At 41.1% G+C, this 11158-nt stretch overlaps 1 protein-coding gene and 1 long non-coding RNA gene across 2 annotated transcripts; one reads left to right on the top strand and one right to left on the bottom strand.

Annotated features, from left to right (window-relative positions):
* Positions 1–568: 568 nt before the first annotated feature.
* BHLHE41 (basic helix-loop-helix family member e41) lies at positions 569–5221 on the bottom strand. Its single transcript, XM_052000712.1, has 5 exons — positions 4943–5221; positions 4743–4806; positions 4333–4440; positions 3914–4025; positions 569–3473 (listed from the first exon to the last, which is right to left on the bottom strand). Exons 1-5 carry the CDS (start codon positions 5002–5004, stop codon positions 2308–2310), a joined length of 1512 nt encoding a protein of 503 aa, XP_051856672.1. The 5' UTR covers positions 5005–5221; the 3' UTR covers positions 569–2307.
* Positions 5222–5288: 67 nt separating this feature from the next.
* Positions 5289–7473, top strand: LOC127564277 (uncharacterized). Its single transcript, XR_007954221.1, has 2 exons — positions 5289–5793; positions 6167–7473. It is a non-coding gene; the product is annotated as an uncharacterized LOC127564277 (long non-coding RNA).
* The last annotated feature ends 3685 nt before the right edge of the window (positions 7474–11158 follow it).

The raw sequence follows: 11158 nt of genomic DNA, 5'->3' as shown, positions 1-11158 counted from the left end.
TTATGCCTTGTGGTTCTATAAAGCTACGGATTCTTAGAATGTTAGATTAGGATAGGACTTTGAGATAACATTCTCATATCTCTTAAGGTACAAATGAGAAAACTGAGGCTCTGAAAGGTGAAATGACTTTTTCTACTCCATTCAGTTAAGTGGTCAAAACAAAAACTTCAACCCATGTCTCCTGATGACCAGTTTCATGATCTTTCTGGTACATGTCATAGCAGATATTTGCATGTATTCATGTGAATGGGAAATACCAAACTCCATGAATATAGGTTGTCTATACAATGTCAGACATCCATATGAAAATTCAATTAATCAATCCCATATTAGGTAATTTAGCATCATACAGCCAAAGCAACCATGTGATTGATGAAAATTTCTACTTTTTGTCTAGATGTATTACTATCAGATGTACATATATAGAACAGAATGCTAACGAGCAAAGTTGAAGCAAAGTTGTATACCTGAAAAGTCATAATGACTTTTATTTGTGTAATATTAGTACTAGTTGTACATTCCTTACAACTTATTATGGTAGGATTTTTAATTATTAGACAACCTCATATTGCATATTAAATTTTTTATTACTTAGTAAGAATTTTAAAATCACAAAATAGTGTGGAAATATTTAATAGAATTTATGGAGTGCTGGAAAATACTGGAATATAAAGATCAATTTTTAGTATGTCACTAAACTGTTCTAAAACAGCTGGTTTCTTGCAGACAGTATTTATTTTTTTTTAATAATTTAAGACAGCATGAGCTTGTATCAAGCATAAGCATTGTAACAAAGTGCAACTTTTCAGCAAATCCTCCCCAAAAGATAACTCAAAATATCATTAGCACATATTTTCTCCCTACAAAAATAGCATGTCAGACATCATTAATTGGATGTATTAACAACTATATACATACAGCCAACTTGTAGGCTAGTAAGATTTAACGTTGTTTAAACACAGCGTTTGAGGCAAACAGTAGCAACAGCAGCAGCAAATGCACCAAACTGACTAAAAGACCTAGATATTTTCTTCACTTATAGTCAGACTGTTGTGTCTCACCTCTTACATAACATTCAAGTGAGATTTCTCACAGTGCTACCTTGGCAACAAACTAAAAATATCTAGACAAGGTCTTGGTTTAAACCTTATTTTAAAAGCTTTCTTTGTGATAAACTAGTATCTGGTATGGTCTCCAGAAAGGGAAATCATAGTAGCTGGAGATAGAAAGGCCTCATGGGGATTTATGCCACACCTTCATAGCATTTCCAATCAACACTGACTAGTCAAATATTTCTACCAGCTTTTGAATTGTATACAATTTAGAATTTAGCATAAATTATTTTTTAGGAATAGAAAATTTTTAGAATTTAGATTTTTCTTAATTCAGTGCACACTTCTTTTTTTAAACAGCAAGACTAAAAATTCAGGAACATAATGATTGAAAACGACGACAGTGTGGGTACAAATGCACTTGCCATTTTTGTGTATTTCTATCATGTCTAAGAGGAAATTAAGATAAGTCAATTGATTCAAGGTCCATTTCTCAATAAAGTGCTAACAAATTGTACTAAGGGTGCTTCTTGCTTTCTTCAACACACCTTCTCCAAAGTCAAGTGCAAGTTAAGAAGTAGAACCTAGAAACACTATATATAAAACCACTTAAAACAAAGTGCCACATATAATTTGGAGGGAAATTGTATCTTTGCTTCTCTTAAAACAAAACTATCCAACAACAGACAAATGTATGGATTTCATAAAGCTAAATATTATGCATTGAGTAGCAAATTAAGTTGAAAAGATCCTCATTCCCAGTTTGTGGAGACCCCCTTTCAAGGTAAGCAGGAGCTATTTGAGAACAGATACAGTGGGTTAATTACTGGATGCTGTAACCTGCTCCCAGCACCTTTTTTTTTCTTGTTGAGTGTACACCCTCCAGTTTCAGTTACCTCCATTACATTCCAGCAGATACTACAGACCAGCCAGAAATGAAACTTTTCAGCTATGTTGGCCCTGCTTACTCCTGAACAATGTTCAACATTTTAAAACTGTCACAGTCCATGGAGGTAAAACTTAAATATTGTTGATTAAAAAAACAACAACAACAGTAAACAAAGCAAAACAAAAATAATAACACACCCACAGCGCAGGATCTTTACAGCAGCCTGGTTGGAGGTGGGGAGGGGGAAGGGGTGGAGGACACACAGGAGCTTGAAATCACGCAAACAAACAAAAAAGATATTTTTAAGTATTACTGTTAATAGTATTATGATTAACCACCCATCTTTCCTGCGAAATGGGAAAGCTTTCAAGGGTTTTCCTTTCCAGGGTGGGAAGAATCCCCCTGAGAAGACGTCTCCAGATCCGAGCTCAGCCCAGGCTCTCTGGAGGAAACTGCGAAGGGAAGGTGGGCGAGGGGGTGGAAGGGGAGGGGGAAGTGCTGGTGGGGGGCCGCAGAAGAGGCCAGCTCCGGAGGCAGAATAGTCGGAGCGGCCGCGCTCGCCTTCTCAGGAGGGGGCGAGAGCACCGAGGACAGGCAGGGGAAGGCAGCAGCGGCCGCCGCCGCCGCCGCAGCCGCCGCTGCAGCTTGGGCTGGAATGCCTGGGTAGAGCAGGGGGATGGGGGCTGCCGCAGCGGGGTACAGGTATTTTTCCAGGTTGCTTTTATCCAGGAAAGGCTGCATGTAAGCAGCTGCTGCCGAAGGCGAGATGAAGTAGAAAGGTAGGCAGAAGGGGGCCGCCGCCGCCGCCTGTTGCCCAAAGGGAGTCCCCCCGCCTCCCCCAAAGGCCACCAGGGAGCTGAGCAGTGCGGCGTCGGGTCTCAGCAGGGCAGCGGCCGGATTCGGCCCCAGCAGAGCCGCAGCCGCGCTGCCTCCGGGATTGCTGCTTTCGCCGCAATCCAGTTTCATCCGTTTAGGTTCTGGGGAGTCTTCCCCAAGGGGCTCTTGCTTAATGGTGACACGACTTCCCCCAGGGGCATGGTATTTCTCTCGGTCTGGCCGGGCCTCGCCCTCCCCACCGTAGCCGCTGTCAGTGTCCGTGTCATTCTCCCCAGCGAGTTCTGAGCTGGGTTGAGTTCTCTGAATCACAGGGACGCAGTTTGTCTGGGGCTCCAGCTTCTGCACGGTGCGATCCTGAGAGGCGTTTATAGCCAAGAGGGAGGAGGGGGGTGTTGCGATGGAAGAGGAGGAGGAAGAGGAGGAAGAAGCGGTGGTGCTGGAGGAGGAGGAGGAGGAGGAGGTGGAGGAAGTGTTTCCTTTGCCCACAGGGACCTGTTGAGTCAACAGCTGGGGGCTGGGTAAGAACTGAGTGGAAACGGAGTGCAAGTGGTTGATTAGCTGGGCACATCTCTGCTCCCTGGGCGTCCAGCTTTCAAACCGGGAAAGGTATTGCATGACTTCTTTGGCGCATGTTTGAAATCCCGAATGGAAAGAATCCAAGTCGGCCTGAATGGGAGATTTCATAGATCGTTCCCCTAGGATAAGGAAGAAGATCAGGAATGAGAGAGTAAAAATGGCAGAAAAGAAAAACACTAACGTTAAAGCATCTGGCTGTCACGTGGGTGCTGGGTATTGACTAAAGTGCCATATAGGTCTGTCTTCAATAATCAATAACCTGCTAGCTCTAACAGTTGCTATGGTATGAGGATGGGGAGGGGGAGGGTCATTGCTCCTGGATAGAGAGACAAACCAGAGGGAAGCTTTGACCACTAATTCAAATAAAAAGCTGTCGGTTAGGAATTTTGAAATCTTTAACGTTTTAGAAATCCGTAACTTCTAGGGAGCAAGTTACTTTAAAAAAAAAAAAAAAGTAAGCTTGCTCTCCCACAGAGGGAAAAAAAAAACCTTTATAATTGCACCTCTATGGGCTAAGAGTAAATAAATTCTTGTGTTGGCATTCTTCAAACTGACTTACCATTTTGTAAAGCAATTATCTTCTGATGCTGCTGCTCTGTCAGGGCTGTCAACGCCTTTAAATGTTTCAAAGTTAATTCCAAAACTACTGCTTTCTCCAGATGCCCTAGAGTCTGCAGTGGGGCAAAGAAGAAAGGGGCTCATGGTTATTTAACAAAATAAATCTGGCTCTACTAGGTTCCCATTCATCATTGGAACTTAAATTCCATTTGAAAGAAGTATTTTTAATCCGGCTAACTTATACAAGGCAGGTTAAAAATGATTGCGTTTTTTTTTTTTTTAATGAGCATACATCATTCAACTGAGTTTGTGGTAAACTCTAAAAATACAATGCAATAAGTTGCTCTCAGACGCCAAATATTTATATTTAATTCTTAAATTTGGAGGAGTTTCTTTACCAGGCGTAGAAAGGAATCTCACCGTCAATTTCAGATGTTCAGGCAATAAGTCTTTAAGCTGAGCAATGCATTCATTAATTCTGTCTCGTCTTTTCTTTTCTATCAATCTATGTGGTAGTTTGTAGGTCTCCTTAATATATAAAAATTGAGGAAGAAAAAGAGATCAACATTACATTCAATCCACCAAAAATACATACTGTATGACAAGGCAAACTAGATACCTCTTTCTACTGGTCTGTTCGGAATTGCAATTAAAATGCAGGTATAGTGTCTAACCTTCCCTTAAGCAAATTATCCGTCAAGCTACTTAAAATTCATAGGTAGAAGCCAAAAGGTTGAAGTATTGCTGCTGTGGAACGTTTTACTTTGAAGTGAAGGACTCTAATTAACTATCCTGGCAGGTTAGGAAGATCATCAGAAACTTATTCTTACCTTGCTTTCGTCTCTCTTCATTCCCCTTTTGGGTTTACACATATACAAGGATGAATAGTCCAGTCTGCAAAACAGAAATAAGCATCAAATACCAATTCTGGGAGGATCTTTGCTCTCTCCGGTTTCTCATCACTTTCTGGAGAAGATAAGAGAAGAAAAACAGAAGGCGAGAGATATTCGTAAGGGTGCGTGCACCTTACCCTATAAAATCTCTATGTTCCATTAACTGTCTCTCTTGCAAACGAGAGATTCCTTCGTCCATGTTTGGCAACAGCTGCTGGTTTCTTTTTTGTTGCAATTTTGGGGGTTTCGTTTTCTAATTTGCGGGACGGTGCTCTTGGGAGATCTTGGGGAAAATCTGTGCGCCTCCAGCTCTCTCTCGCTGTCTCTCCCTCTCCAGTGCAGCAGTGTTTAAAGTGTGAAGCAGTTGGTGTCCCTCTAGCTTGAGTCAAATCTCTCTCTCTCTCTCTCTCTCTCTCTCTCTCTCTCTCTCTCTCTCTCTCTCTCTCTCTCTCTCTCTCATACACACACACACACACACATACACACACACACACACTCGCGCGCACGCACACACTCTCACACACACACAGCGCTGGTAGTTTGCACTCGCTCTGTTCAGTGTTTGGCCACAGGGCACGCGCGTCGCCAGCCAGACCAGCACCCAGCTCACGTGCGGAACGTACCATCCGCGGTCCAGACTGGGGGGAGGGGGGAAAGAAAGAAGGGGAGGAAGGGCAAGAAAGATGTGGAAGGAGGGAAAAACTGTAAAGGGACGGAGGACGAGAAGAAAATGAAAGAAGAGGCTGGGGCACCTGATTATGGCTACCAGAAAAGAAAAATAACTTTGGCCAAGCCATTCGTATTCTAAAAGACGGGGACGTGAAGGCAGGGGGAGGCGGTGGAGGACGGGGTGCGGGGAAGTCAGGGTTTCCTCCCGCAAGGAAATACGACTCCTTGGACCCGTCATTACGGTGCATTAACATGGCTTGGGCTGTCCTACCACCGCCTGCTCCGCTCTCCCGGACCTAAGAACGAGCTTTGGCGAAGGGTAAACTTCAGTCCCAAAGGGGATTTTTGAGAATTGTTTGCTCAGATCTCAGTGATGAGAGAGGATGGGGAGCAGAAGCGGGGGCGGCGGTGGGGGGGGGCGGGAGAAAGAAAGGGGAAGGTGGCGAGGGGAGACCCTTTGGCTCCGGTGGAGTTTCAAGTGCCAAAGGAATCATTTGTAATCTGTTCCCTTTAGAAGTAAAGAATAATAATTAACATTTTAGTCACAGGGTCCGAGTGTCGTAATCCAAATGCCTTTCCGCAATATCGTGTCCCTATGCCACCTAAACTTCCCCTAGCATCCGGAATTGCGGAGTTCTTAATCACGACAGCCAATGAGTCCAGGCAGTTTAAATCCTTTTTTTTCCTTTTAGTTCCCTGGAGAACACCGGGGGAGGGGAGGGAACACTGGAGGATGCCACCAGAGGGAATACACCACGGAAAAACTGCAAAATTAATAATTTCCTATCTAAACTCTGCTGCCTTTCAAGCCCTGGGTGTCATCATGTTCCTTAGCCCTTCTCCTCCCCCTTCTCTTCACGAACACTGGAAGTGTGCACAGCCCACGTTTTACAACCTCTGGCACCTAAAAAGCCTCTTTCCTTAAGCCTGTCTCAAACTGGTACAAGCACAGGGCTAGCAACGTGATCCGACCGGCTGCTGCCACATCACTGTACTGGGAGCCCGTGCTGGGCTCGCCTCCGCTCCCGCCGCCGTAGCTGCTGCCGCCGCCTCCCCTGCTGTACTCCAGAGAGAGGGGGGAGAAAAAAAGTCTGGAGCACAGAGTTTGAGCCGAATTACCTTTTCCCTAGAGCGATCCCCAAGAAAATGGCTCAGTGCTAGTGAAAGTAACCGGGATTTGCATGAAGTTGTTGAGCAGCGGCGATTGGGAAGGGAGCAAGTACTGAAAGGGAGAAGAACACCTTGGAATTGGGGGTTCTAAATCGAACTCTATCCCCCACCTCCACCCCACCCCGGCTATTACTACCGAGGACAGAAACTCTATGAAAACTACTCAAGGATTCTTCCTTTCGGCTTCCAGTGTAATGTTTACATTTTCCCCAGGGTTATCTCCGAAGAAATTAATCATTGCCAGGGAACCAGGATGAAAGCTGAGTGTAGGAGCAAGCGGAAGAAGGGAAGACTGCTGCTTTTCCTACCTCCCTACTCCGCTCGGTGTATGAATTGCAGGGACAAGATCTGGGTCGCTGGAAGCTGCGCCTGGATGGAAATCACGTGCCTGCAGCAACTTATTTTTTTTTTTTTTCACCTCAAGAAGCTGCGGCTGCCATCGAAACTGCTGCTGCAGTCACCCAACCTCAGTGAAGAAGAAACCAGCTGGCTTGATAACCACGGTGGCAGTAGGGCTTCAATCAAGACCACCCTTGTTTGAGAAAATTATTTTATGGATTTGGTTAATTTGTCTTAAGGTGGTTTTTTTTTTTTAATAATTCTGAAGGTTTATTAAAAAACAAAAAAACTATACTTGAGAAACTTGGTAACCTTTTCATTCACCAGCTTGTCCCCTTACCCCTCCTCCCTCAGAAAAATCCTAAGTGGTTTGGTGATAAATTATATTTTGGGCTTCAATTAATTTTTTTGTCGTCATAATTACTACGTTATAAAAGAAACTGAAGTATTGCATAAATTTTTCTTGCCAAATAAATTCTTAGTAAAGGTTCTCAAGGCAAATAGGATCTTTTATACATTTTTGAATCAACTGAAAGATTAAAGTTACAGAGCACAGTGAATTTATGTTTGAAAATGTATTTCATCAAAGTATTTGCAGAGTATACAGTAAAAACAAAATAAGGACTGGATTACTGAATCCTTTTCATGAATGGACAGATAAATCCATAAATACAAATGTCCATGGAAAGGCACAATACAAAGAAATGAAGGTTTGTTTAAAAAAAAAAAAAGCTGAAAAGATACACATGAGTTTAATTAATGGAGAAGTTGAAGAGAGAATAATTGAGTATAGAAAGTATTATATTCAGAAGCACATGAATGCCCACAGGACTTTTGGTCAGAAATCTCTGGCTTCAGACCTGGGTTTTCACTCTTCCATCTCTCCTAGATCTCTTCTGTAGATCTTAAAATGTGTATAAAAAAGAAATAAAAAAGGCCTTTCTTTTATTTCTATCCCAAATTCTTATTGCTTCTTGGCCTCTTCCATTTATCCTACAAGGTTTTGGTATTCAGCTGCTTCAATATCATTCTTTTGAGTAGGGAGAGAGGTGCATGAACTGCTGAGCGAATGTTAGGAAGAAGCAAATATAAGAAAAAGAGATATAGGAATAGGTTCTTATGAATCTCAAGCTCTTAAGTCAAAAAATTAATCACTACTTCTTTGCACAGTTGAAATGATGATGGATGGATCATTTATGAAGTCATACACTTTGAGCTGGAAGGGAAATATCTATTTTTTTACAAATGAGGAAACTGAGATGCATAAAGGTTAAAATGATTTCTTCAAAGTGGATTAGTAATTGCAGAGCTGGAACTCTAATTTGATAACTGATTTGCAGTTTGGGATTAATAATAGAGAAGAGACAAGTTGTCTGATGATCATTTGTCAGGTACATTGTAGAGGTGATTCAGTTAAGGGTTCCATCCAGTCCAATTCCACAAATGCCTAGTGTATATAAGACATAGGGTATAAACAGATTTTTTAAATGAAATTATGCCTGAACTACAGGAGCTTATACTTGCATAAGGGTGTTAACACTTTGTTGCTTGTTGTTCGAATCATTTTCAATTGTGTCCTACTCTTTCTGACCCCATTGGTTTTCTTAGTGAAGATGGTTTGCCATTTCCTTCTCCAGCATTTTTTGAGGATGAAGAAATTGAGGCAAACAGGGTTAAGTGATTTGTTTAGGATCAAACAGCTGAAAGTGTGTGGGCCATATTTAAACTCAGGAAGATGAATCTTTCTGATTCCAGGCCCAGCATACTCTATCTAGCATACCACCTAACTGCCGGGGTATGACTTACTTACAATTAATTGTAATACATGGAAGAATGTGATGGGAGCAATAGGGATATCCGGGCAGTATTCTTAAGAAATATTTGATTGGTGGTAGCCAATAATGCTATATTCAGGAAGAAGCATCTAAACTGAACCTTGAAATAAATAATCAATTCTGATAGGTAGGGATAAAGTGGGAGTGAATTCCAAACATGGTATGGGAAATGTTTTTTGGGGAAAACAGTAATCTGAATTTCCTGAAACTAGTGAAAGGGAATGAAGAGTATAATAAGTTTATATTTTATCCTATCAACTTGTAGTTTCCAAAATAGGGCCTCTCCCCCCATACCTTAAGGGGAGTGAGATTGACACTCTAAGAAATGTGAGAAACCAATTGGAGGGTAGAAAGAATGCAATTCTCAATGCAATAATTAATTTTTGGGTTTATCTACAACACGACAATACCTATTCTTATTCCTCAGTTTTCCCTCTTCCATTGAGCTTTTAACTTTTCTATTCAAAGAAGGGCCAGATATAACCTAACGTAGCCACTACCCACAGCAATTCTGCCATTAGGATATTTCTCTTTCAATCCCTAATTCTAATATCACCTCAAAACTGGAAAGGGCACCCTTTCAATGTTAGGGCAGAATAAAGCATACAGAGTGATGGGTTGTGACCTACATCAGAGACATCATTACATTATTTATTTTCTCAAATCACTTATTTTCCAATCCTTCCAATTATTTCCCAGGGCATCACTATCCTTAGTCATACATACTTACATACCCTAGTGCCATTTTCAACCCCTCACTCCCTCACTTCATAGCCATATATCTTATCAGTTGCCAAATCTTTTTATGTTTGTTCTTCACATCTCTTGCCCCTGTCTACAGTCTGTCCACAAAGCCACCCCTAGGTCAGATCTTTACCTTTTGTTTATATTATCTTCCTGTTTGCTCTTCCTCTTCTAGTCTCTCCCCATTCCAATTCATCTTCAACCTAAGTATGACTGATTTTTCTAAAGCCCAAGTCTGACAATACCCCGCCAAACACACACACACATCCTCCCTCCTCATTCAATAAACTTCATGGGCTTATTATTGCATAGGGCCAAATATTTCATTCTTACCCTTCTAAAGGCTTTTATTTTCAGTGTTTTTTACATGTACATAATTATTAGCATAGCAATATATACACATATTTTATAAATAAGTAAATATACTTCAGTTCTAGGCTCAACAACTTTTTTGATGATAGAGTTGCATATTTAAAAAATTTTGGAGATCTCAGCTATAGATAATAGGGAGCTAAAGAAAGGCTTGTGTTCAGGAGAGTGACATGATTGAACCTGTGCAGCAGAGTGGAATGCACATCATCTCTATTAAGATGAATAAAACTTAACCTCACATAAGGGTTAACAATAAGGTTACATTTTCTTCAGGGTGAAAGTTGTTTAGTTGAGAACTGAAATATTCATCTTTGAGGGTCTTTAAAATATGTAAATTCTTTATCAATTGAGGATGGCTTAAAGGCAGGACTGCTGAAAGCAAAGGGGTTGCAAAATGAGCTCCTGCTAGCCTTCAATTATGTAACTGTGTGATGCTTTGCTTTTGATTAAAAATTCTCAGCTTCACTCTTTAAATAATTGAGATGAAATGATTTCCACTGTTTTTCTACAGTTAAGTAGTGAAATTACTACCTAAGAAGAATCTAATGAAAGGAAATCTTTGTCTCCATCCCTACCCTCCCCCCCAACCTGTGCGTTCCTCTAAATCATACAATCATTATACTTATGCTGCAACTTTTGGAAGGATCTTCTTTTTTACTGTTAAATCTTAGATTCTCAAATGAGCAGAGAATGGCTAAATTACTGAAACTTCTGGAGGACTTTTTCTTTTATTTTTGTGGGTGTGGAAAATTCTCCTGAAGAGTACTTTTGGGACCTGGGTCTAACCTGAACTACTGGAGATGCACCCAAGACTCTGGTCTAGCTGACTGTTTGGGCTATTGTGTTCTACCATATGCACTATATCACTGTCATTCAGGGAAAAACATTATGAAGTGAGACATATCCAAATGTTACTTTTAAAATTTTGATTATTATTGGAGTTATAATGATTTATAAATACAAGAGTATTGGGAAAATGTTAACAAAAGTCTTTTTAAAGTTGATTTTTGGTGCTTAAATCAAACCAAGGATAAAATAAAATAAAGATCCAGGCATTGATGAATTTTGCATCATTACAGAAAAACAATTATCATGAGAACATGGTTTCGACGAAATTTTTGTCCACTGCTTCTGTCTCTCCTCAGATCTCCTTGTCTTTCTCTAGACCTACTGCATTGAAGTGGGAGAAGGATACTTGTCTTGAGGAGCACGAGACAAAGAAGT

The sequence above is a fragment of the Antechinus flavipes genome, chromosome 5 (genome assembly GCF_016432865.1).
Source record: "Antechinus flavipes isolate AdamAnt ecotype Samford, QLD, Australia chromosome 5, AdamAnt_v2, whole genome shotgun sequence".
NCBI lineage: Eukaryota > Metazoa > Chordata > Mammalia > Dasyuromorphia > Dasyuridae > Antechinus > Antechinus flavipes.
The sequence above is the reverse complement of the archived record's forward strand: the minus strand, read 5'-3'. Positions and strand labels throughout refer to the sequence as shown.